Below are 27,341 nucleotides of genomic sequence, written 5' to 3'. Positions count from 1 at the left end.
AAATTTCCATGACAGTAAACATGGACCTAGCCAACAGGACTCAAAGTCTCGAAAACAATTCATCTCATGCTAACCGAGGTCTCTGGTCACAAAGACAGCTCTCCAGTACGGGCTGCACAGACTAGTTCTCCACTGACGATGGGGCCACTTGAGCAATCACCATGTAGGTAACTAAAATCAATCCCTGCTCTCTTTCTCCCTCATACACGACAATGAGCAGCATTTGCCTTACCTCCTAACAAAAAGCCTCCCTGACGTCCTTCTTTTTTTTAAACAAGGCTGTTCCTTCCCTTTGGAGGGCAAAGATGCGGTACCTACATTAAAATCGTGCTTTTGTCTTTCACAGGAGCACCGATACAGCCAGACCTCATCTTTACAGATACTGATGTAAAAAGGAATCGTAGAAATTTGAAAAACTGAGTGCCACCACGTCTTCTGAGTGACAAAGAAGTACCACCAGCACCAGTTAAACAACTGCTAATGGAGAGAGAGACACATGATGGTTACAGCAGTGTAAGCGGACTAAATTGGTATGAGACTGTAGAGAGATACGAAGCTGCTCCTTGAGCCAGGCGCAACTTACACTCGACTTAGTAGGTCCTGAAAGACATGACAGGTAGGCAGCTGTTAATCCCCTGCAATTTTTAAAACCACAGGTCCCAGAAGCCAGCTGAAGAGTAATGGTAAAACCTTATGTCTGCCTGTAGCGTGCTCTTCTTAACTGCCCACTGGCAAAGCAACAGCTTGCATTTTCATATGGATGGAACCAAATTTTTCAAACCCACTGAATGCAAAATAACAGCTGCTGTATTGTATCAGCCTTCAGATGTCTCTCTAACAATGGGAACGATGCTCTGGACATCATTCATATCAGGTGAACCAATACCACTAAAGCAAGCTGGTAAAGCAGGCGTAATTTTGGTACTGTGCTCATCTACGTTCAAGTCAAAATTTCAAATTCTATCAAACATGACACTGAATGTTATTTTTCTCAGTACTTACCTGCATGTAAACAAAAAGCTACAGGCTTTTTGGAGAAAGTGGAGAAGAGCTATACTTCGATGTAAAATGAATTCCAGTTAACTGGGGGTTTCTGGTTATTCAGATGGCTTTCAAGTAAGAGTGCAAAAGGAGCATTAGCATGTTTCCTTTGGCAGAGCGCAACTGATGAAGTCTTCAAGTTTTGATACCTCAAAGTTATCACCAGCTTTCTACCAACTTAAATATGCAAGAAAACAACATAAAATGGAAGCGAGAGGCAAACAGAGCAAGTCAGAAAGCAGAGGGAAGAGTCAGGAACAAACAGTATCTCCAGGAGGCAGAGGAGGTCTTAGAAAAACAGTCATTAGATGCAAAAAATTAGTTCTTATTAAAAAGGAATAAATACATGACATAAAAAGGAATAAATACATGTACATGACAAACAGGACTTTCACCCTGTAGAAGTATTTTCACTACCACCTACTGTATACTGTGTGGCAGCAGTGAAAGCAAAGCAAGAGTGGTTAACTTCACAGCTCGAGTCTTCACACAGCAGCAAAGGGAGAGAGATTCGGGAAAGTAAACTGCACCGACAGTCACAAGCAGCTCCTGTTCAGAACGGCGCTTTTACCAAATAAAGGCTGAAACTGAGTTTGTTCTAATTCTGCAAAAATAGATGGCACAAATATAAGTTCTACATCTGCTCATAAGTAGGAACAAAGTGAAACATTTGGCATAATACACACCAATGTAAGAATAAAGACAGTCACTAAAGGAAAACGGTAATTTAAACTTGAAGCATTTGCATGACGTTATGTAATTGGAAAAGTCTTCCAAGGAGAGAAGAAGAAAATCTGTCATCCTACAGACTCAATCACACAGACAAATGTTGGGATGGCAAAGAGACAAGCCAAGCGGTTGCCAGACAAAGGAAGTCAATGTGAAGGTCCTTCTATTTTTTCTTGCTAGGCTTTACATTCGGGAGGTAAATAGCTCCCTGACATGAGCACTGCCTGCAGCCCGCTCATGATTTGCCCACCTTTAGAGTAACACTCTAAACAAAACCCAAAGCCCAGACAGGCACCCTTAGCGTTCCAGGTGCCCGGCAGTTAGCTTGGTTTTCATCCCAACATTACGAGATGGGATTTATACTCATTACGTTCATACTACACAAATAAAAACACATCCAGTCTAAAAAACTTTTATCGTATTACTATCAAGGATGTTTCCTGGTAAACCCACTACCTCATTATCACCAACTTGAAGCTATGAATAAGTAGCTACCTCCCCAGGTCAAATTTAAGTTCACACCACTTCTAAATGCACTTTACATATGCAACAAAACAGAAACCATAATTAATTGCTTTCTCTCCCTCCCTCCAGGGGTGCAAACTTTGGGCACTCCTCCCAGTTTACAGGGATAAATACAACCGCATGTACAGAAAAGGTTAAGGAAAAAAAAGAACCATTTCCACAGCACCTAACCATGACCTCGAGAGCAGGCTGCCTCAGGCAGAGGACCTTCCACCGTTCCAAGCAACAGCCAGGTTCTGGTTTGTGTGTGGGCTTGCTTTTTGTTTGCGCTCACCAGAGAAACACAAACCCAGCCAGCAGCAAACAGCAGCAGTACAGAATTCAGCCCAATTTGCCTAGAGAGTGCTGGCAATTAACTAGTATTTCTACAAGTTGTATTAGTTAATACTGACAAGCTGTTTCAAAAAGAAAAACATTCTTGCTCTAGAGGTGTTTCCTACATAACTTGTTGTCCAAACCCTATTTGCTTCGTAGGTAACCCAGGGGAACTTAAGTCGCCTGATTCATTAGCTCAAAGATAGAGATCTCTTCAGGAGTCTGAATAAAGGTAATGCATACACCAACAAAGGGCACGCGCCTGCCTGCACACAAGGATAAATGCAAGTATAAGGTTTTTACACTACAATAATGTTAACTCACATTTCTTTTATTAAGAGACTTTATGAAAGGCTGGCCTTCACAAAGTAGCACTGTTCATGACCTCATCCAATACAGGAACAAGTTACTAAGCAACTAAGAATTAGATTCTGAATACATAAACGTGGTAGTGAGGAAGTCCATTCTATACAGCTTTCGATTTTCTAAAAAGATTCACTTGCTTAAACTCACTCACTGGAGATCAAGTTGTGATAAATTAAACCTGTCCAGTTAAAAAAAACCCAACAAACCACATCAGAAACCCCACGCACACAGATACACCTTCCAGGTCTTAAACGCACGGATGGCATCCAAAACAGATGTCACAGAACAGAACCACCGCCAACGTAACAAGGACCCGAACGACGTCTCGAAGGTGCCTTCCCTTGGCGGCTGCCAACACGGTCAGTAAGTGATGAAACCAAAACTTGGGTCAATCAGAATTGCTATTTCAGCCTGATCTATATTTTTCCTAGTCAAATCAGACTGAGGAACAAGAGCCACACAGACGTTTGGCAACTGCCAGGTTTTATTACAGGTCAGTACGCTGCCAAAAAGTGCTGCCTCAGTCACACTCCAGACCTCTGCCTTCTAAGCCTGAGCTGAAGTAATTTGTCAGTTTTCCTCCAAAGAGCTTCTGCATTTAGGAAACTCTTTGCAGCCCATCAGGTGCTCTCAAACACAAATACACAAACAGAAGCTCTGAAATAGTTTCCCCACTTTGTACTCATTGCCTGGGTTTCAGCTTGTCATCATCAGAGACAGCTCACTAGGGTTAAATGTTGGAAGTGCCTCATGTAGCCCAGCTAACTTACCAAAAAAAAAAAAAAAAACCCAAACCTTTTTTTGAAGTGATACTTTCTCTGGTTCCTGCTGTTAAATCTGACATTAAGGAGTTCTCAAATTTGCTTTCACAGACTGATGTACCTACAGAGATCCCTGCACATAAAATATCAACGGTATTAGCCATACCTCGCAAACATCTGTCATTTAATAAGCCTTTGAGAAGTTTCAAATCTGTTTGGAACACACCTTAGAATAAACAAGCCCAGTGAGCTACGGGTACATACCTGCTCCACACCCTTTGTGAAAGGCATCTTGACTCCTGAACCACCTTCCCTGTCTCCAGCGTGCTCATTTTCCCAAGGCAGTTTGTTTTTCCCTTTGCCCGCACTCAGGACTCTTCTTGGACTTATCCCTTGGTCAGCACATGCACTGTGCGAGCTGGAGTTTTGCAGAGCATCGTCCCTTGCATGATACCCACAGTAACTGTGTGCACTCTGAGTCCTGCCGCCCATCAACAACCAGTCTGTATCTGCTCCGGGGGGTATGCAGGACCCCCTGTTATGACCAGATGATGGCAAGGGCACGGCATACTCTACAAACCCTTGGTCTACTAGCTTTGGCAAAGTCTTCCTGGCCAGCCTGGCCTGCACCGCATGCATCACCCCATCCCCGTTGTCCTCCAGTTCCACGGCATCCACCGCCTTGAAGAGAAGGGCGGTTTTTCCGGGGCCCATGGAAGACGCCAGCACAGCAAAAGCTTCCATGGCAGCATGCCGGACCCTGCGCTTGCTGTCCACCAGTGCTGGGGCCAGCCCAAACGCCAGCTTGGCCAAGTCCAGCTCCTCACCAGGGTAAGTGAGGAGGGCCACGATGCAGATGTTGACCACCTCTTCGCGGACTTTGGAGTTCTTGTGCTGCAGATGCTCCTGCTGCAGCAGCAGCCCCAGCACCTGCTGAGGACCCGCCGCCTTCATCAGCCGCAGGAACAGGCGGTTGTACTCCTGCCGGATGGCCAGCTTGTTGTCCCCCAGGACTTTAGCAGCAGCAGAGACCAGAGGCGCCAGGAAGGCCTGGACCCGGTCGCCCAGGCGCAGGGCCAGCAGATGGATCCCCTCCAACGCCCCGAGCACCACCTTGAAGTTGGAGTCATCGAGGAGGGTGTAGAGGAAGCTGATGAGCCCCAGGAGGCTGGGGGCAGGTGTGGAGGCCACCGCAGCCTGGCTGACGCCTCCAACCACCCTCTTCAGCTCCTCCACGGCCTGCGTGCGGCTCTTGTAGTCCTCCTGGTCCAGCAGGCGGGCGTGCAGCTCCGGCGGCAACAGCCCGAACTTCAGGCCGGCGCTGCCGGGCTGGGCGGGGGGAGGTGGTGCCGTGCCCTCGCCACCCAGCCGGCCCTCCAGCAGCCGCTGCCGGCCGGCGGGCGAGAAGGGCTGGGCGCCGGGCTCCTCCTCCCGCTGCCCGGCGGGCCCGGGGCCGCCCAGCTGCCAGGCCAGGCTGCGGGACAGCTCACCTAGGCCGCGGCGAGCGGCGGGCGGTGGCGTGAGGGCGCGCAGGGAAGCGGCGGCGGCGGCGGGCGGGCGGGGGGCGCGGCCGGGCCCACGGCGACTCCCGCGCTGGGCCTCTCCGCGCAGCGCCGGCCGCGGCCCCCACGGCAGCTCCGCGGCGGCGGTACCGGCACCCGCATCCTCCTCACCCTCAGCCACCGCCCGGCCGCCGCGCTCGGGGCTGAGGCACGGCGGGAGCCGCCACCGCCCCCCCCCGCCGCAGCCGCCGCCGCCGCCGCCGCCGCCGCCCCGCGCCCCGCGCTCGGGACCCGCCGGCTCCTCCATGGCGCGGGCGGGCGGCGGCAGCGCGAGGGCCGCGGCCATGGGCGGCGCAGGACGGAGCCACCCCCGCCCCGGCAACGCCGCGCGGCACAACACCGCCGTCGCCAGGGGCCGGCCTGCAGCGCGCCTGCGCGGCACCGCCCACAGCGCGGCGTGTGGGGGGGGGTGGTGCGTGTGGCTGGCACACACGTCGGCAACCCTCCCGCCTCCGCCGCGGAGCGCGGGTGAGCCAGTGCAGAAGCGAACAACCGCGGGGCGGGAGCGGGCGCTGGTAGCGCCGCCCCGCCGGTGAAACCGAACCGCCGCCCTCCCCCGTGGCGTGCGGAGTGGTACCGCCCGCGCCTGGGGGGTTGTGGGTGCGCGGCGCTTCCCCGCCGCTGATTGGGAGCGGGCGCGGGGCGGCGGCGCCCGGAAGTGACGCGTGTTGCTGCCGGGCGCTGCCGTACGAGCGGAGGCGAGCGAGGCTGCGGGTACCGCGGGCCGGGCCTCGCTGCGGCCTGCGCCACCCCCGCCCTCAGGTGAGCCCGGCCCTGCCCCACCGGAGCGGGTCCCCGCGGCCGAGCGACTCTGTCCGGCCCGGCCGGAGCCGCCTCGGTGTCGGTGGCGTTTCCGCGGCGCCGCGCTGTGCGGTGGGAGCGGCCTCAAGTGCCGGGGGTGGGGCGGGGGGGGTGCCGCCCGCGGAAGGTATTGATAAACAGGAGCGGTGGCGGAAGGGCGTCCGCCCCGTCCCGGCAGTCCCGCGGCTGGCGGCGGCTGGCGCGCAGGGCTACGGATCCCCGTCCCGCCGGTTCCCTCAGGCCGCCCGCGGAGGAGGCGGCAGGCGGGGAGAGGCACCGCCGGGCTCTAAGCGCTGCGCTCCTCCGCAGGGCGCCCCGCCTCCGCCCGCGCCCCCGCCCCGCCTCCGCCCGCGCCCCCGCCCCGCCAGCCGGGCGGGCTGGAGCCCAGCGCAGCGCCGTGGAGAGCGTACCGTGCCCTAACCGAGAGGCGCGGTGCTTGCGAGTTCCTTCTCGCACGTTTTCGGCGGGCAGAAGGTGGGGGTTGGTGTTTAGGGCCAAAGTTAGCCCGGCACTCGGGGCGGGTGCGCTTGAGGTTTTCCGCTCTCCAGCGAGTAACAAAACTAGCCGAGCCGCGTACCGGCTCCAGCCGATTTGTGATGTAAATAAGGAGCTGGCGAGCGCTTAAATGCTGCCTCGAAACAGAACCGTGCCTGGAGCTCTTCCTGCTGGTTTCACAGAAAGAAAAGGCTGTGCTCTGCATCGCTTACCGGGCATCGGCACATACCGCGGGTTTTACAAGAGTAAAAACCTTCAGTAAGCAGCTTGGGTAGCTACATTTGTGGTTGGCCTTTTTATTTCCAATAACTCTTTCCTTGCTGTTCAAGATAAGTTTTACCGACAGGCTGTGAAAAGGATCTGATAGTCCAGAGCTTGGGGGCAACCGTCTGATTTGTGTTGTGAGCACGAATGGTTGGACTAGCGTACGTTGCTCTTCGGGGCTGGTTAGTGTTCCAGCTACTGATTTCTTGCTCTACAATAAAATAAATCCATGCAAATATGTGGTGTGGGCGAGCATTGCCGTGCAGGAGGCGTGTGAGATACAGCAGTAGGCATCTCTACCGAGTTGGTACAAAAAGTTTTACCTCTGTGGAATAACTTGTCAGTAGTTATTTATAACTGTTTTTACAGGTTTTGCATCTGAACTGTAACCATTCCTTTATCCTTCCATTTGGTGTTACCTTATGTTTTATGATTTCTGCATATACGACAAAAAAGTTATGAACTGAGTGCAAACACAAACGGAAAAGAAAAATGTTTTAGGTGCTGAACAGCCCCCCAACCCCTCCCCTCCCCCAATTTGTGCTGCAAAGATGTTGTTATATGGAAAATGTTGTATGGAATCTTGCCTTTTGCAGATATGCTTAAAATACTTTCTAGATATGGGGTTTTTTTCCCAGTATAGGGTTGTAATAGGGATGAGCTTACTTACCTGTTAATGGGAAGGAGGTTTCCTATCCCTAGCTGTAAGCCTTCACTTCTCTGTCAGTGCTTTTATGTTCTGTATTTAAATGTTGGCAACTAATTTTATTCTTTCAGATGAAGCACTTTGTAAGTAGGCTCACTGTAAATTAGATGTCAGTTAAGAAGCTGTAAAAATGATGAACTTCTTAATAATAAGATAAAAGAAGTGAGATCTTGAAGTTTGTGTAGTCGTTTAGCAAATCAAAATTAAATCAGCTTTCAGTTCAGATATTGGATGGTTGCAGTGTTCTCTGTAGAACAATAGTTATATTTCCTCGTGGTCCAGGATCCTGACACATCCATACCCTCCACCCTCTCACTGGTATAATAATTCAGTTGGAATAAAGAACTGCAGAACTGCTTCTCCAACACGTAGTGGTGGGCAGCATCATTTGAATTTTAATGGTACTGAAATTAGAGCAGGTATCGGAGTGCCTTCGAGTGTCACGATGCAAACTAAAACTTTTTGGAAGAAGTGTTTGGGGGTTTTGTGGAGCTGTAGGTAGGAGCGAGGATCCTTCTCTCTGCTCTTACTAGTGATGTTAGGGAGTGTGGGTAGCTGCCGGTGCTGTGAGGACATGGAAATGGTGATAGACACCAGGGTGCTCCACCTGGGACTCGCTCCCTGGCTCACCTTTATTTATCTCTGTTTATTTTTATTTCAGTCACTCTTCAGTTCTTTCAAATACCTGATGTAGAATCTTGTTATGTATTCAATGCTTCAGATAATGTGCATTTTACTCCAGAACAAAAAAAAAAGTGGTGGTGGTTGGGTTTTTTTTAAGTCAAAGATTAATGTAGTGTACGCTATTAATAAACATTTGATTGCCCTGGATTTAACTTGCATGAAAAAGCATAGCGCATAAGGATTGGAAAAGTAAATTGGAAAGTAATAAACCTAATTAAGATAAAAGCAAAAGTGGAAAAATATTTTTTAAACGTTATGTATGGCGTGCCTAAGTAACATGAGTAACGAAGCTATTGAAATGAAGCCCTGAGTAATGCGTTAAAAATTCTGTTTGTCACAGATGGACCAGTCGTCTCCAACCTACATGCTTGCCAACGTAACCCACTTGCATTCTGAACAGCTTCTGCAAGGCTTGAACCTCCTTCGCCAACATCACGAGCTCTGTGACATTATCCTTAGAGTCGGCGATGTCAAGATCCATGCCCACAAAGTGGTGCTTGCCAGCATCAGTCCGTACTTCAAAGCCATGTTCACTGGGAACCTCTCCGAGAAGGAGAACTCGGAGGTGGAGTTCCAGTGCATTGACGAGGCAGCCCTGCAGGCCATCGTGGAGTATGCCTACACGGGAACTGTGTTTATCTCACAAGACACTGTAGAGTCGCTTCTTCCAGCTGCGAATCTTCTCCAGATCAAACTGGTAGTGAAGGAGTGTTGCGCGTTTCTTGAAAGCCAGCTTGATCCTGGCAACTGCATCGGGATTTCTCGTTTTGCAGAGACCTATGGCTGCCATGACCTCTACTTGGCTGCTAACAAGTACATTTGTCAAAACTTTGAAGATGTTTGTCAGACAGAAGAATTTTTTGAGCTTACGCATTCTGAATTGGATGAAATTGTTTCCAATGACTGCTTGAATGTCGTGACAGAAGAAACCGTTTTTTATGCACTAGAGTCCTGGATCAAATACGATGTGCAGGAGCGACAGAAGTACTTAGCCCAGCTGCTCCATTGCGTTCGGTTGCCACTGCTGAGCGTTAAGTTTCTGACGAGGTTGTATGAAGCAAACCATCTCATTCGTGATGACCATACTTGTAAACATCTGCTGAATGAGGCCCTAAAATACCACTTCATGCCTGAACACAGACTTTCCCACCAGACCATGTTGATGACACGACCTCGCTGTGCTCCTAAAGTTCTTTGTGCCGTAGGAGGAAAAGCTGGACTGTTTGCATGTCTGGAAAGGTAAGTGATAGTAAAGTCGTTGTGGCACTTGAGTGGTGTGATGTCCACGCATGTTTGTTTTCGCTCTGGGTCGGGATTAAGACAATCTTTGAAGAGCTGTGCATTGCAGGACTGCAGTTAATGCTTTCCTTCATAAGAACTCTTGAGTAGATTTTTTTTTTTTGAACAAGAACTAGCACTGAATTCAAAATGCTTTTTGATTTCATGAGTAATCTTCAATGTTACAGTCTTTGTTTGTACCAGCGCAAATAGCTATAAAATCTTATTCTTCTAATTCTGTTGATCGAGCATTTGGTTAATAAAAGTGGTTAATGAAAGTTTATATGCTGCTACTTTATCCTTTCAGGTATTTTCATTTTACATAATTTTCCCTGATCTACTGTTATTCCGGACAATCAAATCATAAAATTTAACCTAATATATGAAAAATACGCTTCCCAAGAACTCAAAAGTTCTTGGAATTAAAACAGACTTAATCAGAGAAGAGTGAAGAGGTAATTCTTAGCAATGTCATGTTCTTGATCTTGATGTAGTCATGACTTTACTGTCTCCTACTGAGCAGATGTCCCTGTCTGTGCAGAAACAGGTAAGTGCCCATCTGTCTGTAACCGATTTTCAGAATGAACCTCCTCTTCAGTTACCAGAGTAGTTTGTTACATCCCTGAGGCCAGTCACGTCAGCAAAAGGAATGTAGTAGAGAGCAGAATAGCTTTCTTCCCCATATTGGTATGGTTGGGTTTATTTTTAACGTTTATTACCATTTTCAGAAATGGCAGTTAAGCTGTGTGTGGGTCTGCAGATCTACGCACGCTTGTGCACGCACAGGTCACGCTCTGATGTTGGGTGCACCCTTATCGACGCAGTAAATGTTTTCTGCATTAAGGCAGACTACCCGCACTGGTTCTACGGCTGAATTCTGGGGTGATATTTGCTCCGAGACTTTCTTTGCTGTGGCAGTTCCATGCTTGCATACTTATACGTACACTTAAAAACCTGGGAAGATCTGTGTGTTCTTTTTCCCTGTGTTTAGAGATGTTGTCAGAGTTATTTGAGGTTAGCTTTCCTGATAATAGGGAGCGATAGTAAACTAAATGTTGGGACTGGGAATTGTTGGGTTTATAGATTTAAATAAAGGGGGTTTGTGCTTAATAAAAAAATGTGTTTGAGTGAGTACAGGAGTCCTCTGATATTCTTCAGCTGTTTCTTTCACAGTTTCTTCAATGATTGTAACAATATTACGTACCAATGTAGTTTGGATTGTCTTGTTGGTTTTTTTTAATCAAAAATACTCTTTACTACTATTAACCATGTTTTAATGCATACAAAAATTTCCTTAATCTATTATTTATGTTAGTCTTTCCTAAACTGTTGTTTCAGTTCATACTTAAGTTTAAACAATTGCTCCTGGCACACACCAAAAAAAAGTCACAGATCGTTTAAACAAGTAATTCCTAATCCAATTAAAATTATGAGGCAGGAAACCTTAATTCCACTATTCTCGTTCTACTTTTCATTTGTACTTATAGGAAGGCCATTTTTTCACTTGGTTAGCCACTTAGAATATATTTAGCGGGGCTCTTTCCTAGCTGGGCTGCTGCTGTCAAGAGCCACTCTGGGGTTTCAGGAGTCCCTGCCTCTGGTTCTTTGTCAGTGGCTATCTGCTCTCCAGCAGCTTCATTTTTTTGTATGTTTTTTGAACAGATCATATTTCCTGTGTCCTAGATATAAGTCATGTAAGTAATGTATTAACTAAACCATTTAGATAGATTGACTCGGCTTTTTACGTGATAGGCTAGAGTTGCCACATTTTAACACTGAGTAGAATTAAAAGAAAATGCAAATAAGCAGTATTTTGAAAACAGATTTTTTTCAATTTAGTTTGTTCTACTTTGACATCTCATCTAAATTATACAGTGCATGTCAAATATGTATTGTACTACTAATTGTACTTTGTAAATGTATGTTTGTACTTATATATAGGCATGTGCTTCCCCCTCTCTAATTCTCCTTTTCTCTCTCTCTCCTACCTCTGTGGTTGTTCTGACTTTTTTCTTTGGTTTGCCCTTGTCATCCTTTTGGTTTGTATTTTTAGCTTACCCCGATCGCGGTCTACATCCAAGAGCTACTGTGGCATCAGCACTGTATTGTCTTCTCTGGCACAATCCACAATGGTGCCCTGTCTTCTCCATAATCTGCCTGGTTTGTGCTTTCAAAATTCATCATTTCAGGTCTCAGACTGGATGCCGTGGCTACTTGCTGTGTTGTTGCATCACACTGTACGCTGTGGGTTTTAACCCTTTAGGACAGTAAACAGCATTTGATTTTAGTTTATGTTTGGGCTGTTGCAAAGAACAGCAAACGTCAGATGGGACATATAAAATACTCTCAAAACTGTGTTCCTTGATGCCTATTTGCACGTCACAGAGCTTCAGAAGGTTAGGTTTACTCACATAATCTTTGTTTTTCTGTTTCAGCGTTGAAATGTATTTTCCCCAGAATGATTCCTGGATAGGCCTGGCACCTCTTAGCATTCCCCGCTATGAATTTGGAGTATGTGCCCTAGACCAGAAAATATATGTTGTAGGAGGGATCGCAACCCACGTGTGTCAAGGCATCAGTTACCGAAAGCATGAGAATTCAGTTGAGTGCTGGGACCCCGATAAGAACACTTGGACATCTCTCGAAAGGATGTTTGAGAGCCGGAGTACTCTGGGAGTGGTAGTTCTGGCAGGAGAGCTCTACGCCTTAGGTGGCTATGATGGGCAGTCTTATTTACGAACTGTAGAGAAATACATCCCCAAAGTGAAGGAATGGCAGCTGGTGGCCCCGATGAACAAAACCAGAAGTTGTTTTGCTGCAGCTGTCTTGGATGGAATGATATATGCCATCGGTGGCTACGGTCCTGCCCATATGAACAGGTACGTGCTTTTGATGTGTGTAGCTCGACATCATAAGCGGGAAATCAGCAAAACTCATGGTTGAGCCTGTGTTCGGCAGCCAATTAAAGATTATTCTGAGATAGATTGGTAACCCACAGTGGACCTCATTAATCCTTGTTCTGCAGTACCAGTCTGGTGATTCAGCTGGGAAATCTTTATATTAATTTATCTTTAAGTGTTCCAGCTCAGAGGTGGTTTGTTTGGGTTTGGTTTTGGTTTTTTTTAAATCCTTAAGAAGGGAAAACAGTAAAGACACAGATGCATGTTACTAAGCGAGACACTTGACCTTGTAGACACTCGGGCTAGCTAACTCAGCAGATCACTGTTGTGTGGGGGTATTGCTCAGCCCCCAAGGCAGCGTCCTTGTGTCCGTGTCATGGTGCTGCTCCTCAGTTACTGAGCTCTCGGCAGGGGCTCGCTTAGCACCACGCCAGTGCTCTGTGAATCCTTGTACCTCAAGCCTGCAAAATATTAGGATGTGTGGTAACTTAATGTTTAAAACGCTGATTTGAAATGGATAGAATTGTTCACGTGCTTAATATAGACAAAATAAATATGCACCTCAGGTGGAATCTTAAAGCAGTCTTAATGATAATAATAAAGCTCAGGAGGTGGTTACTGGTCTGGCTCCTGGGTAGAGGTGGGCTTGCTTCAGACCCTGTGTTCACAAGAGGTTTCCTGGTACCAGCGTGCTCTTTAATTGTTCTGTTCCACATCGCTCTGTATGGATGGGCGGGGGCATTTCGTTATGCAAAGAAATCACTTATACTCTTTTCTTCAAAAAACAGAAACACGTCAACTGTATGTCCATCCAGGAAGCAAATTAATAAACTACAAGTCTAAATAGCTGAATAAAGAATGAAAATGAAGATCTTGCTTATAGGAAGGGATGCATTGATTGTTTAACAGTGTAGTATAACAACATTGCGCTAGTCATTAATTGTACTTACATAAAAACGTATCAAGTATAAAAAGTAAAACAGTTTGTGAAGGGATTGATTTCCAAATAGGAAAGTATAGCAAAGTAGTTTTCATTTGGAAAATGCAAATGATTTTTTAAATTACCGAAATACAAAGCGGCAATAAGTTAAACTGTTTGGTGAGGTTGTGACAGGATTTTATAAAACTTAAAGTGATATTATTCTAATTTCTTATAGTTTAAATTATGAACTGTAATAGCAGTTGAAATACTTAATAGACAAGCCATCTCTAAAAGTTTTTTGGGTGACTCTAGGATTTCTTCACATGGGAATTTGACTCAGAATAATTTAGCTGCACTGTTGTCCTGTGTGGTCACTCTTAGCTCCATACCGTCTTTGTACCGTACAGAACTACCAGCTTTAGCGGGAGATGAAGCAAAGTCGGTAGCGGAGTAGATCGTGGAGTTGTGGTGGGACCTCTGGGTGCTCACTCCACCGCAGCCTTGTTGCACAGCCCGTAAAAAAGGGAGATGATCAGGCCCTTGCTCTTGCCAGAAGTGGTTCCCCAAAGTCCAACGCTCAGTGTGCACACAGGCCTTTGAAAGGTGAACGCGGTAACCCCCTTTCAGGAAATGTGGGACTTGTCACTGGAGTCGCAGGAAATGACTTCAACAGGCTGGTACCTTTAAGGGGAAAGCTCTTAACAGCGTTAAAACTCTGCAGCAGTCTCACTCCTTGTGCCACATCTGTGTTCCTCAGTCAGGAGGGATTGCCAGCAGCTCCTGTAGTCTTGCTAGAATCCGATATTTCATTATTTGCCTTTTAAAATTTAATTTACTTTCTATTGAGTAATTTTGGGTTTATTGATTATTCAAGGGTGCGAGTAATATGCCATGCCATACAGTCGCTAGACTCGTACAAGCTCTAGCGTTGAAAGAAAGCTCAGTGCTGTGTAATTAAGCACCTTTTCTCCGACTCTGTAGTGCTGCTCATTTTCTCTTCCCCTCTTTTCTGCCCCCCTCATGCCGCTGAAGCCACACTTTGGACAGGGAATGGCTACGTGCTGTGAGTGTATTAATGACTCTGACCATCTGTACAGCTCCAGTGATTAAAAAAAATAATGATGACGATGATAATTCATTTCCATTTTATCCTGAAGGCCTCTTCTGTACTTAGTGTTTTGATCTACTGCTTTTCCTGAGGGATACACTCTCTGCATTTTTTTGCTCTGTCATTTTCAGTCAAGCCTTAAGGAAGTTTTTGATTTGATGTGTTACCCAAATAATACACTTCAGGTCTGCATTGTGTTCAGTTTTTCATGAGTCGCTTTTTTTTTATAAATGGCAGCAGTCATCCTTGAAAGAGCTTTCAGTTCTGAGGCCAGCTTTGAAAAATCTTGCTTTGTTTCAATATGTACCCTGAAGATCCAGGGTAGTGGCATGAGGACATTGGAGAAGTGGCTGAACTGCAGTCACTGGCAGGATGAAATACCTTAAAACTGCTTTTTGGCAACACTCTGTGCAGAACCTCCAGGTGCTTTGAGTTTTCTGAGGGCACTGGGATGGGATTGATGGTGGTAACACTGGCTGGAATTTCTTGTGCTAGGTAGTACACAGCAACCACAACACAGAATTTTTCATTGACAGAAGCGCTCTTTCTTTGTGTTGCATGATTCCTACGCGCGGTAATACTGGTTGGCAGAACTGGATGTGCCTCTGACAAATGCAGATTTCATGTGGAGTGAAATTCAAATGCCACTGCAATTCAAGCCTCATGAGCTGTTTGTTTGCATTTGCAGCATGGAGCGTTACGATCCCAGTAAAAACTCCTGGGAGACAGTAGCTTCAATGGCTGATAAACGAATAAACTTTGGTGTCGGTGCCATGCTGGGCTTCATTTTTGTAGTAGGTGGACACAATGGTGTGTCTCACTTATCGAGCATTGAGAGATACGATCCTCATCAAAATCAGTGGACTGTGTGTCGACCCATGAAGGAACCCAGAACAGGTAGGGACGTACGAAACTCTCAGCAGGTAACTTGGATATCCTTTCAGATATAAACTGCCGTTTGACCTGAGAGAAGCTGCAGTAAAGCTGCAGTGACTTCTCTGCAGAGCATTGTACTTTGTCTGTGAATTGAACCACAGGTCACTTAATCAGCTCTGTGAAAAAATGACTGTTTATTTCTCTAATTTTTATTACAGTCCGGTTTATTTTTATTAATACTGGGCTGTAACAAAAATAATAGGAAGTAATATTTCTACTTTATCTTCTATTTTGCCATTAATTTTGAGTGAATTTCAGCAATTCTGTGGCTACTGTTCTATTGTATTTTAGTTTATGTTGCGGCTCAGTAGCGCGTCCTCTCTTCTGCCTCCCTGACAAGGAGCACTGGGACAGAAGAGCGTTACTTTGTCATAGGAAAGGGCGCGAGAAGAGTCAGAAAGGAGTGTAAGACCCAAACAGAGAACAATTCTTCATTTACACACGTTTTCTTTAAAGGCAACCCAAAGCAGGGGAGGCTGTGAGAACTTGTCTGTTCAGCCTTCAGGGCGTGGGGGGGGGTGTCAAATTAGGACCAGAAATACTACTTGCTTCTAAAGTTGGTGATCATGCAACTTTTTTTTTTTTCCTCTTCTTTCCCAAAGGAGTTGGTGCAGCTGTAATTGATAATTACCTTTATGTAGTTGGAGGTCATTCAGGGTCGTCCTATCTGAACACTGTACAGAAGTACGATCCCATCTCGGATACCTGGCTGGACTCTGCTGGGATGATGTACTGTCGATGCAATTTTGGCTTGACTGCACTTTGATGAAAGGCAGGATGCGTTTACGGACCTGATGCAAAGATGGAGCTTTGTCTGCTTGAAAATGAACCCTGCTGGTGGAGACCATAAGCTGCGTTTTCTGAAGTGAGAAAGTCGGAAGAAAGTGGTAAAGTTGGGATTGAAGCGAGGAAGGGTTGGTTCTCTTCCGGTAATTGGCCTTTGTTACTTTAGTGACACGGGCAGAAGGAATGCAAAGCTTATTACCAGCTGGGGTTAGGTAGCGTCCTGTTAGTGGCAGTGAATTCTAGAGAGTACTGTACATGCCTGGGATATGATTAGAAATCTTACTGTATATCTAACCCTTTCACTTCCTAGAGCTTTTCTCTCTTCCTCCTGCCTACTATGAGACATGAAGTTTACTGTGCTTGGGGCGAGAGATGTGTGAATGTGGCGTGTGCCTGGACACTTTGCTGATTGTTGTCTGGTTGTGTCTTCATATTAAGAAAATGCCAGTGCTTCATAATTTTTTTTATGAACAGTAACTAAAGGGCTGCCTTGTTTCTGTATCTCAAGGTCTGTAAATAATAAATGCCATAGTATGTTGCCTGTACACTCTCCTTTGTTACCTGCTTACTGGTAGGAGGGCTGGGATGGTGATGAGTAACTCCTTAAAGACATTTGCAAGGCATATTTCTTGCCTCTTAACGAAATTTTTGGATCTGCTGAAGAGAAATCACATTTTTAACTTTCCCGTATATTTTCTTTTTGTGGATAAATAAGTGCTAGATTAAATGACTTAATCTTACTAATCTGCTGTGCGTTTTCAACTGTAATGCAAGGAAAAATGACAGCAGTAGTGCATCGGCAGATGCCACAGCAGCATTCATAGCAAGATGTAAAATAAATACTCAAAAATGAATCCATCCCATCCTTCTCCCAAGCGCACTTGTGTCCGTATTCCGTATAACTTCCTTTTTTAAAAGAATGTATGATTGCTTTCTCAGAGTGTTCAGATACAAAAATGGTGCTAAATGTAGGACTTAACGATAAGGCTGTTACTGATTTTAGTGCAGTATGCATAAAGCATGATTGTTTTGTTCTAGTGGTTTTTTGTTTGCTTGATACATTCGTGCCTATGAAAACTGTCAAGAATAACACGATGTACTGAATGAGCTCTACGTTTTGGTTTTTCTTTTTTTTCCCCAGAAGATCTGTGTTTATTGTTCCTGTTCTCACAAATACCTAAATAGGGAGTGAACAGTGAGGTCCTGCCTGGGGTTCTTCAGACAGTCTTGCCTTTAACATGAGTTGCAGTGAATGAAAAGCGCGGGGCAGACTTGCTCACCCCGAGTGAGTCTCCTGCGTAACAGAGTACTGACGGTCGGTTCTTCTGACTGACCGGGATCTCAAGAGAGATAATTTTTGTGATAGCCCTAAACTTAGTGAAAATTTGGGCAGATAATAGAAAGTGATGCTATGGGTTATAACTATTATTTAAAATAGATGACCAAATAAATATGAATTTTAGCTAATTTAGAATGTTTTGGTTTGTCTTCTGATTTTAACTAGGAGTCATGGTTATCTTGAATTTCTGTTTTGATGTCTGTATGTGTATTGCCAGGCCTGGTACTGAAAAATTTTTCTGCCTCTAGAGTTATTTTCCCTTTGTTTTGACATGTTAAATTAATGTTTGTTTCCCCTTGTTTTTCAAGCCCATATAGTATTATTTTTGAAGGTGCAATAATATTTGAAATAGTTGCTTTAAAAGCCATTTCTAAGTATGCTAAGTGGAGGTTGCTGAGTGTACTTGATTTATTCTAAGTTCCTGCAAAGCTCGTTGCAGCCAGGCAAGCAGTGGTGTTCCTTGTTCTTCCATACGCTAACGTTCAGATCTGATACAGTCAAGGAGACGAGGGTGTTCTCACCATCAAACGTTCTTCACAGATAACAGGCGTTTGCACAGATTATAAAATCCTGCACGTATTCTTCAAATTTGATGGAATTAAGCAGGATTTTAAAAGCAAATAAAATTAACAATTTCAGAGCTTTCAAAGCAGTTTTTTTGACCCACTAAGGATTCTAGTTATATAGCAATAATAGCCTAATTTAATTATTCCAGTGAATCTGTCACTAGGACGCAAGTAGCTCCATGGTTGTATGCTGCATGTTTGTGTGTGGGGAGAAGGACGGGGAGCAGGTTTGGGGGCTGAGGGAGCTGTTCCAGCCTGTGGCGTGGATTGCCTTCTCCTCCCGTTCAGGTAAATGCACGTGTGCTGGTTTACTTTTCAGTTCGTTTCACAGATGCTGTTGATTATCATATTTTCCAATATATACCAGAGATAAAGATGCTTAACAAACTAATATTAAAAAACCCCACAAAAATTCCTTACTTCAGTTTATGCCTTTTATTGATAGGAGACTTTCCATGCATTCAATATATACCATACCTCTTGGAGTTTAACTGCAGTCTCCATGAATGAAGATGCTCATATACGTGTTCTGGTTGGAAGTATTAGTAAACCCTCTTCAGTTAGTACAAGGTGGTGCAAGGTATAGGAGTAGTTTTGACTTCATCAGAACAGACCCCCCGTAGGTCAGGGTGATATGGATGGTTGTTCAATGTTTATATAAACATCTTTTGTTTACGGAAGTCAGAGCACTTAGAATTGCAAAAAGTTTTACTCCCTTTCCCTAGGCAGTGGCAATGTTAAACTAGGTCATAGAGATGGACCCCACGTTGTGTAATGTGGTATTCCTAAATTTCAGAGAGCAGCATAAACAATTTTTAGCAGGCGGGCTTGGTATGAAGAATAAGGAAAAATACCCAATGAAATAAACTGCTGTTACGCGATGAACTGTTTAGCTAGAAACGGATCGAAGAGCATCCCAACCTAGGGACCGTGTCACTTGAAATGATGCCGTCTTCATTTTCCGTTCCTGTTCACTGAAGTGCTTGCTCACAGGAAGATCAGACACAGCGGTCCACTGGAATCTGCATTTAAAGAACAGCACTCTCGTCGTAATGTCTGTCTTGCAGTTTAAAAATTGAGGACCTTCCAATAAGATGTCATACAACTCTAAATTATCATCCAGTTCTCTTTCCTAATCACTCAAGATTATCTGTAAAGCACTTTAAAATGGGTATGAGTTTATACATGTACATACAGTTCCTGAATTTCTGCTTTTTTTTTTTTAAGATACTCATCTTTAAGCTTCTTGACAGTCTCTCCGACGAGGAATGCTTTTCTCTCAGAAAGCCTAGTGGGAACCTAGAGGGGCGACTGTGCCCAGTACGCGTTACGAACAGGTGACGACTTCTGGGAGATAGCGTGTTGCTTTTGTGAATTTGCCATCTGTAAGTCCCCATTCATGATATGAAACAATGCAAAACGTCCAAGCTTGCCTTAAATTCTTAATATTTAACTGAAACGCGAAGAACTGGATGATAATTCCTATTTTTTTGCCTTATGCGCTGTGCTGTATTTTAAACCCAAGAAAAACTATAATTTTTAGCAGGATTTAATAATTGTACAGAGAATACCAAATTGTACTCGGACTTGACCGGAGTGCTTTGGTTGGGAGTGTAAAATTATATATTTAGTTTTGTGTACGTATAGTAGTTTTATGTGTACATCTTTTTTAGCAGCAATGTTCTGGTTTTGTTCCTGTTCACAAAAGTGGCATTTGAGTTCAACAGGGAAATAACTGTAACCTGCATTCTGGTCTTTGGTAGCATTCTCAATGTGTTTGCTCTCGTGGTAACGCTCTGTAAGTATTGTTGTAACTATTTCATTGAATGTGAAACAATTTAGTAAATAAACCTGGGGAAAAACTTATTTTTTACACTTTGGATGGCGAATGTGAATACGCTGTAGCTTTCGTCTTCTAACGCAGCTCTGAGTTGTTACTCAGAGGCGGCCGTACCTCAACCCTGTAGGGTAACGGCCAGAACCGGGGGAGCTGGAGCAGGAGGATGCTCCCCCTTCGTGGGGAGGGGGAAGACCCTGAGCCCAGCCACCGTCTGACTGGGCTTTGCCCCATGGGAATTAGGAGCTGCCTCGGAAGAGGATTTTAGTTTGTGCTTTGCTGTTTTCCATCCATCCCTGTAGCCGTGGCTCGTCTCCCTGATGAATCAGTAACCACGGAAGGAACACAAACCCGCTCTAGAAGCTCCCGTACAAGCTGTTCCCTCCTGGTGAAGACCCAGCAGCACTGAGTGACTGCAGAAACATCATCTGTCCCGCGCCGAAGGTTGCAGCTAAGTACTTGTACTGCTAGCTCTTCGCATTTGGGGTTTAGGTGGTGGTTTCACTTCGGGTGATGCTTTACGTGGAGTAACAACAGGCACCACTCACTCTCTGATAGTGAAACGGAAATTTAAGACTTGGCAGTTGTGTGGTGAAATTATTTTTTTTGCTGGCTTCCCCTAAATACAGACCGAAATGGTTCATTTTTTAACATAGCTAAGAGAAGGGATTACTGTGCTGAACTCACTTTCCTGCCTGAGACCTGAATACAGCTTCTGGTCACTGCCGTAGGAGATGTCGTTCACCGCTGGTACTCAGGTACTCATCAATACTGTCCATAACATGTGTGTAATCGTGTAATCTGTGAACTCAACAGCAAACACTGACTCTTACACTCGTAGTCGTGCTGAAACTGGCACAAAAGGAAAATACTCAAGCTCCCACCTGCCTGGAGCCTCAGATTTGGGCCGTTTTCGGCCCCAGCTTCTCACCAGGTCTGTCCCCTCCATCGCTCTGGGCAGCTGCGCAGTGACACGGGTGTGAGGGCGGCAGCCGGGGGGTGGAGGGAGGTGGGGAGCCGGAACGGAGCAGGAACAGCACTAATCCAGTGTATGGGTCAGGCCAGACCAAGCCTGCCATTCCACGTAACTTCTGTTATTCCTCTTCCCAGAGAAAAACAATTTTTCTTAGCTTGAGGAGTCACATTGATACCTGTTCTGGTGGCGGTGTTCTTGGGAAGGCTAACGACGGCCGAGCAGGAGCCCGCTGCTGTCCTCACTCCCCAGCCCCTCTGGCTGCCGCAGGCGTGGGGCGCCACGTCCCTCGCGCCACCCGTCCTTCCCCCAGGCTGTTTCAGCACCTGAGGGCAAAGTACTGTTTTTATTTGTGTAGATTGTTCTGATGAGGTGCTCTCACACCACGGAGTTCTTGGCATTTTCTTATTTGATTGTAAATTACTGTTTCAGCTAACTTGCCGAGTTTACGCTGTAATTGCCTGCCTCGTGCTCGTGCCCTGTACGAGCACAGCCAGCCTTCATGGGACACGCTGCGCTGGCTGATGGCGAACCCCTGCCCATCTCCTCCTTGGTCCATGTGACGTGGCCCTGCTGGTTATCGCGACGCCACGCGGGCGGCAGCAGCCCGTCTTGCTGCCTCGTCCCCTTAGCTGGCACGCTCCAGGGTGAGGATGCGGTACAGCTGGTGACCGAAGGGACGGCAGGGGCTGGGGAAGGAGAGGGGAAAAGGCGAGTGCTCCAGTTTCAACGCTTAGTATTTCAGAACAGGTAGAACGGCGTTAGCCAGAAGGGAAACAGCCTTCGCCCTTTGGTTCTCTACGGCAGAGAACGAACACGTCTTTCCCCCCCGCCCGAGGCATACAGCAGGTTGCGTTCTTAGGTGGTGCTATTAGAAATTCAAGTCCTGTGCATTTTGAAGTAGAAAAATGATATTGCTTTCAGTGATGTTACTTGAGAGTTAGAGCTAAGTGCACGCTTGAGTGCTTTATTTAATTGGAGACAAAATTCAAATCGCAGTAGCTCTGAGCTGCCAATTTGGGTACATGTTTTAGTCCTAACACCTCCAGGCTGCAGAGCAGTTGTTCAGCCCCTCACGAACGTTAGGATGCAGCAGGTATTTCATTCTGACGTGGACCTGGATTTGCCTTGCAGAATCCCTCCACGCTTGTTGAACAATGCAGAACGCAGAGATCCCATTCTGCATTACTAATGGGTAAATTTTGTGTATGCAAAACTAAAGGCAATGGCTGTACCTATCAACTGCACTGCTACTGCAGGCAGCAAGGGGACCGTGAAGAGACAATGAAGTCCTATCAAGTCCCTCTCCCCATCTCCAAAGGGCTGCAGCATGCTCTCCTTGCCAACAGCAGCAGATTGCCAAGGAACGTGCCAGTGCGGGGGTGAAGCTGCCTGTGAGCGGGTGCCCCAGTGGGACTCGATGGAACAGGTTGGTTCCCAGGGTGTGAACGGAGCAGGGAGGAGCCCCATCTCATCCAAAGCTGAGAGAGTTGGGCTGGTTCAGCCTGGAGAAGAGAAGGCTGCGGGGAGACCTTCGAGCCCCTTCCAGTCCCTGCAGGGGCTCCAGGAAAGCTGGAGAGGGGCTGGTGCCAAGGGCAGGGAGTGACAGGCCAAGGGGAATGGCCTGAAGCTGCAGGAGGGGAGATGGAGATGGGATGGGAGGCAGAAATCCTTCCCTGTGAGGGTGCTGAGGCCCTGGCACAGGGTGCCCAGAGAAGCTGTGGCTGCCCCTGGCTCCCTGGCAGTGTTCAAGGCCAGGTTGGATGGGGCTTTGGGCAACCTGGGCTAGTGGAGGGTGTCCCTGCCCATGGCAGGGGTGGCACTGGATGGGCTGTGAGGTCCCTGCCCACCCAAACCAGGCTGGGGTTCTGTGATCCTGCAATCACTGCCAATGCACGAGCTGAGGGAAGAGGCTTCCACGAGCCGAGAGAAGGAAAGGCAGCCTCAGAGCCTGGAAAGAGAGGGGACACTGATGTGGGAGAGCAGCAGCACCGTTTGGGGGGGGGTGACTTCAGGCAAAACACAACTGGACTGTTGAGTTTTGCACAAATGGGAAACATCAGCTTGGCTGCCCTTCGAGAAAAGCTGCGTATTTGTGACCTTTCCTGCAAACAGCCCTGGTCCATCCCGGCTGCGGGTCACCGGAGTCAGGAGGGAGGGGGGAGCTGCAGGACGCTGCTCCCAGCTGCCCGGATCGCCAGCACGGTGGGACAGCAGGACCTGGGGCGGAGGGAAAGGGGCTGGGGAGAGCTGCTTGGCTGCCAAACCCAGCCCAGCCTATTGCCCTGCTATCATCATGGTAAACCACTTTTTTTTCACCTTCCAATTAAAAAAATCTTTCGGTAACGTGGAGCCACGTTTGGATTCGCTATTTGTGTGGGGTTTTGTTGTAGAGAAAGGAATGAGGAGGCATAGCTCAGCCCCCCCAAACCCCCCTGTGCCTGGGCTGCACGGCGAAACACTGTCTGTCCGCATGTGCTTCCAGGAGCAAGGAGCTCAGCTGTGCCTGCTCCCCTCGTGCTGGGTGCTGGCACCCCAAATCGCAGTCAGCATCCTGGAAGGTGCTCAGGACCTCGAGGGTCCAACCTTTGGGGGTACTTGTGGACCCCACAGACCCATCCTGTCACCCGTGCTGGCGCCAGCACCCTAAAGGCACAACGTGTTTTGTCTCCTTCAGGGAAGGCATTTGAGGATGTGAATAAAAGGGTTGAAAGCCTTTCTCCAAACGCCCCAGCCTCTGCCTGCACCAGTGAATAAACCGCTGCAGGGTCTGCTCTTGTTTTACTAACGGAGTAGCGCACTGCGTGTGTCTGACCTTGTGCTCTGAGCATCACCTCTTTGGCACATGGGTTACAAAACACAAAAACTCCCCCAAATCTTTAATCTGAAAAGCATTTTAAAGCAGGGAAGCTGTACGCAGCACGGTCTCCTTACCTACGCAAGCAGCCAGCATCCTTTTACATCAGTTTGTGATGCGGCAGCTCTCATGGTAGTTTTTTTAAAAGAAGCTTGCCGCTGTCTCTTCTCAGTTGCGGGCGCCAGGCCTGAGCCAAAGCAGGGGAATCGCCCGGCTGATGCGCAAATCAAGCAGGCAAACGCCGCTGGAAGTCAGCACCGAACGGAACAGCGTGGAAATAACGCAGCACCAGGCACGAGCTCTCCTGCAAGCAGAGGAGGCCGAGCGGAGCTGAACGCAGCCTCCCGAGCACAAACGCGGCTCTGCTGCCTTGTCCGGGCAGCCGCTGCCTGTTTTCCAGCCACAGCAATGAGCCGGGGCCGCAGGGGCGATTTGAAGGTAAGAGCCAGGCCGCGGGTGGGAGCGAAGCCTCAGAGCAGGTAATAATACACAAATTGCCTGCAACCGTTTCTGCGCAGTTCTGCCCCAAAACAGATGCTGCGGCTGGAGGGAAAGGTAATAAAGGCTCCTGGCGGCGGCCGCTTCCAGCTGGGACTTGGCTGCCCCTCACTGCCTGCCCTGCCCGTGGGAATAACGCACGCACACACGCGCTGCACGCCCCGCGAGCTGCGAGAAGATGTCTCGGTACACGACAAGACCAAAGCAAGAGGTGCCCAGTGCCGCTGCTGGTGGCGGGGAGCGTTCTGCCTCGGTTGGTGCAGGCAGGGAGCGGGCAGGCAGCGGGTCCCTGCCCTCCCGGCTGTCGGGGTGCTCTGTCCTACAGCAGGAGCCTGGGAGGACAGAAATCCCTGCGGCTGTCCGCGCTGGAGCCAACTGCTTCCCGCTCTGCGCAGCGTTCGTGGAGTGAGAGAGCGGATCCCTGGTCCGAGCGGGTGTCCCCAGAGGGAAGGGGTGCCTGCCCCGGGCTGCAAACCCCCCACCGCCTCACCACGCTCTGCGTGCCACCCACGGGCCTTAAAGCATGGAAGCAGCTGAGCTGCGGCTTCGTTTTTTCCCCAATTTTTCTTTAAAGGTTGGAGAAGGCTGCACCTCCTCTGTCAGGCTGCTTTTCCTCCAGGGAGCCTTGCCCACCAGCGCTGCGAAGCCAGCCCGGCTGGGTACAGCGGGGAGCTGGGTTTCTCCATCCCCCTTGTTCCTGCTCGCCAGCCTCGATCTCCCTCTCCTGCGCTCTGCTCTCAGCCCTTCCTCCTGCGGGCTTTTTAATATTGATGCCGCCTAAAAAGTAGCAGGAGCGGTGGAAAACACATTTGATGTTATGCAATTTGTGTTTTACGCCTTGCAGAGAATGTTATCATCTGCTGAATTTTAAAATCAAGCTCCCCGCAGTCAGTCCATGCCTCCCCGCAGAAAGCCGTCATATCGCCGATGACATTATCCGCCCTGCTGCCGGGCTGCCCCCGGCACCGGCTGCCCCGTGCCTGCCAGGACGGCACGCCGTGCCGCACACGGTGCCGGCGCCCGGTGCCGCTGCTGGGCCCTCCTCCCGGGTCCGACAGCGTTTGCACAGAGAAAGGCTTTCACGCTTCAAACAGCAAAGGTCGGAGGTTCCCAGAAGACAAGCTAGCGTGTTTTTTTAAAGCAGAGAAAGGTTAAAATGAGGAGGCAAACCAAACCAGAAATAAGGGCTGGTTGCAGACGTGTCCATCCGCGGGGGACACGTGTGCTGCCCAGGCCGTGTGGGACTGTGGGTCCTGGGAGAGGTGCTGGTGGCAGAGGGTGCCCGGGCAGAGCCAGGCTCTTTGGGGAGACCCCGTTCACGCCGCGTTATCTCACCCTCACCCACAATAAACTGAAAAAGACAGTAATACTGGTTACAATTACAACGTGAAACACAGAAACAGCCACTAGACAGTGCCGGATGCTGAGCTTTGAGCCAGTTTAAGTCTTTTTTTATAAATGAAAATGCCTTTGCATGGCAGCCCGGGCGGGATGCACGGGGCAGGGTGGGAGCTGGGCTGGGTGAGCGTGCCCGCAGCCCTGCTGCCGCACAGCGATGCCAGGGAGCAGCGGCAAAAATCTGTGCCAGCGCTTCCCCCCTCAGCCACTGCCGCTCGCTGGTCACGGCTCCCATCACCTCCTTCCTCCTCCTTGTTTAACCAGCTGCCTTCCCTGCCTTCGCTAACAAACTGCCATGCAATTTCCTTCTTGAAGTGATTGAAATGATTCTTGAATGACTGAAATGAAATCTTGAAGTGATTTCAGCACAACAGAAACAATACGTACCTGTCAAGAACAGACATAGCCTGTTATTTTGGAGGTTTTCTGACTTCAAAAGGAGTAAACTTGAAAATGCCAAGAGCAAGAAGTATGCATTTAAAGTCTGATCATCGTGCCCTGGATAATTCGGGTTCAGGACAGCGGCAGCTGGACCTGTCTGTGAAGCAGCAGTAGCTCCTTCACTGACTTGTGTTTTCTAATCGGGGTTACCGGCACTGGAAATAGTCCTTCCTCAGAAGCCGGGGGGATTTCTGAATGATTCCTGCTTTCCCGGACCTGGATGGACTGGATTTATTTTGAGACTAGTTCCCTCCCAAATTTTGCTCCAATTAAGATCAGTGCTGAGTGCTGCGGTGTGAGGTTTGGCACGGCAGGGAGCCGGTGGGTGCTCCCAGCGCAGAGTGGCCTCGGGGAGGGGGGGGGGATGTTGGTTTTGGAGCAGCAGACACTCGGGCTGCGCTGAGCACGGTCAGGCTGGGTTAACCGGGGGGACTGGAGGGTGCTGAGCACAGTTGTATGGTTAAAAATTGCACCTGAAGCTTCAGGCATCCCTCCCGGTCTGTCTCAGGGGTGAACAGATGGATGTATTTCCCTAAATACCCTAAATAAAAAGTTAATGTCTTCAAATTACTAATATGTATATTGCCTGGAAAAATAGAATGAGGTAAAGCGTTTGTTTTCCTCTGCTCCCAGCCCAGATAAATGTTTGAGTCACCGGGGGATGCTGAAGGCCCCGGCCCGTCAGCACACGGGGGCTTGCAAACACCCCGCGTTTCGGCCCAGGGCGGGTGGCTCTGGCGTGCCAGAGAGAAGAGGCGGAGGGATGCTATTTTATACTCATGTTTATACTTTTTATAGTTTTATATTCTCAGACGAGCACCCAACCTTTCCCCAGAGCTTCAGGCTCTGCTTCGCCGCACGAAGGCCGCTGCGAGACCCCCGGGGCCGCGGCTGCGCTGGAGGCACCGCCGAAGGGAACGGCCCCGGGGGGCGGTTTGGGGGCGACAAGGGGAGTTCAGCTCCTCCCTCCCCAGGAGAAGGGATTGGGGCAGAGCCAGGGGCTGCCCTCCCGCCTCCCCAACCGGCTGGTGCTGCGGGAGGGTCACCTCGGCTGGCGGCCCCCGGCCCGGCGCAGGGCCGGTACCGACCCCCGGGCTGGGGCCGCTGCGGGGCGGGGCGCGGCCGTGGTGCTTCCCCTCGGCTTCAGGGCTTTGTGTTTAGAAAGAGTGGAGGAAAGGAGGCTGTTTCCCCGAGGAACGGACTTTCAAAGGCTGTTTTCAGGAAAATGAAAAGCTTCTTTTTTTTTTTAATTT

The 27,341-nt window shown here is 48.2% G+C and overlaps 2 protein-coding genes across 3 annotated transcripts in view; one reads left to right on the top strand and one right to left on the bottom strand.

Moving 5' to 3' along the window:
* Positions 1 to 5,678, bottom strand: part of TOGARAM1 (TOG array regulator of axonemal microtubules 1) — a 47,467-nt gene extending 41,789 nt beyond the window's left edge. Inside the window, exon 1 of the mRNA XM_075753120.1 lies at positions 4,002 to 5,678. Coding sequence (XP_075609235.1) covers positions 4,002 to 5,585 — 1,584 coding nt within the window. The 5' untranslated portion in view covers positions 5,586 to 5,678. The remainder of the gene's footprint in view (positions 1 to 4,001) is intronic.
* A 235-nt stretch (positions 5,679 to 5,913) lies between these two features.
* KLHL28 (kelch like family member 28) lies at positions 5,914 to 19,950 on the top strand. Of its 2 annotated transcripts, XM_075753130.1 has the most exons (5): positions 5,914 to 6,061; positions 8,590 to 9,488; positions 11,963 to 12,406; positions 15,146 to 15,354; positions 15,996 to 19,950. In XM_075753130.1, exons 2-5 carry the CDS (start codon positions 8,590 to 8,592, stop codon positions 16,157 to 16,159), a joined length of 1,716 nt encoding a protein of 571 aa, XP_075609245.1. In that variant the 5' UTR covers positions 5,914 to 6,061; the 3' UTR covers positions 16,160 to 19,950. The 2 variants fall into 2 exon arrangements, with proteins under 2 accessions (XP_075609245.1, XP_075609246.1); XM_075753131.1 differs by lacking the exon at positions 15,146 to 15,354 and having other exon boundaries at positions 19,312 to 19,950.
* The last annotated feature ends 7,391 nt before the right edge of the window (positions 19,951 to 27,341 follow it).

The sequence above is a fragment of the Balearica regulorum genome, chromosome 5 (genome assembly GCF_011004875.1).
Source record: "Balearica regulorum gibbericeps isolate bBalReg1 chromosome 5, bBalReg1.pri, whole genome shotgun sequence".
Taxonomy (NCBI): domain Eukaryota; kingdom Metazoa; phylum Chordata; class Aves; order Gruiformes; family Gruidae; genus Balearica; species Balearica regulorum.
The sequence above is the reverse complement of the archived record's forward strand: the minus strand, read 5'-3'. Positions and strand labels throughout refer to the sequence as shown.

What these genes read in the sequence shown, in the direction of transcription:
- KLHL28 (XM_075753130.1), top strand. Translation starts at nt 8,590, where the DNA reads ATGGACCAGTCGTCTCCAACCTACATGCTTGCCAACGTAACCCACTTG. An exon ending in CTGTTTGCATGTCTGGAAAG is followed by an intron (nt 9,489 to 11,962) that starts GTAAGTGATAGT and finishes TTTCTGTTTCAG; the next exon opens with CGTTGAAATGTATTTTCCCC. An exon ending in CATGAAGGAACCCAGAACAG is followed by an intron (nt 15,355 to 15,995) that starts GTAGGGACGTAC and finishes TCTTTCCCAAAG; the next exon opens with GAGTTGGTGCAGCTGTAATT.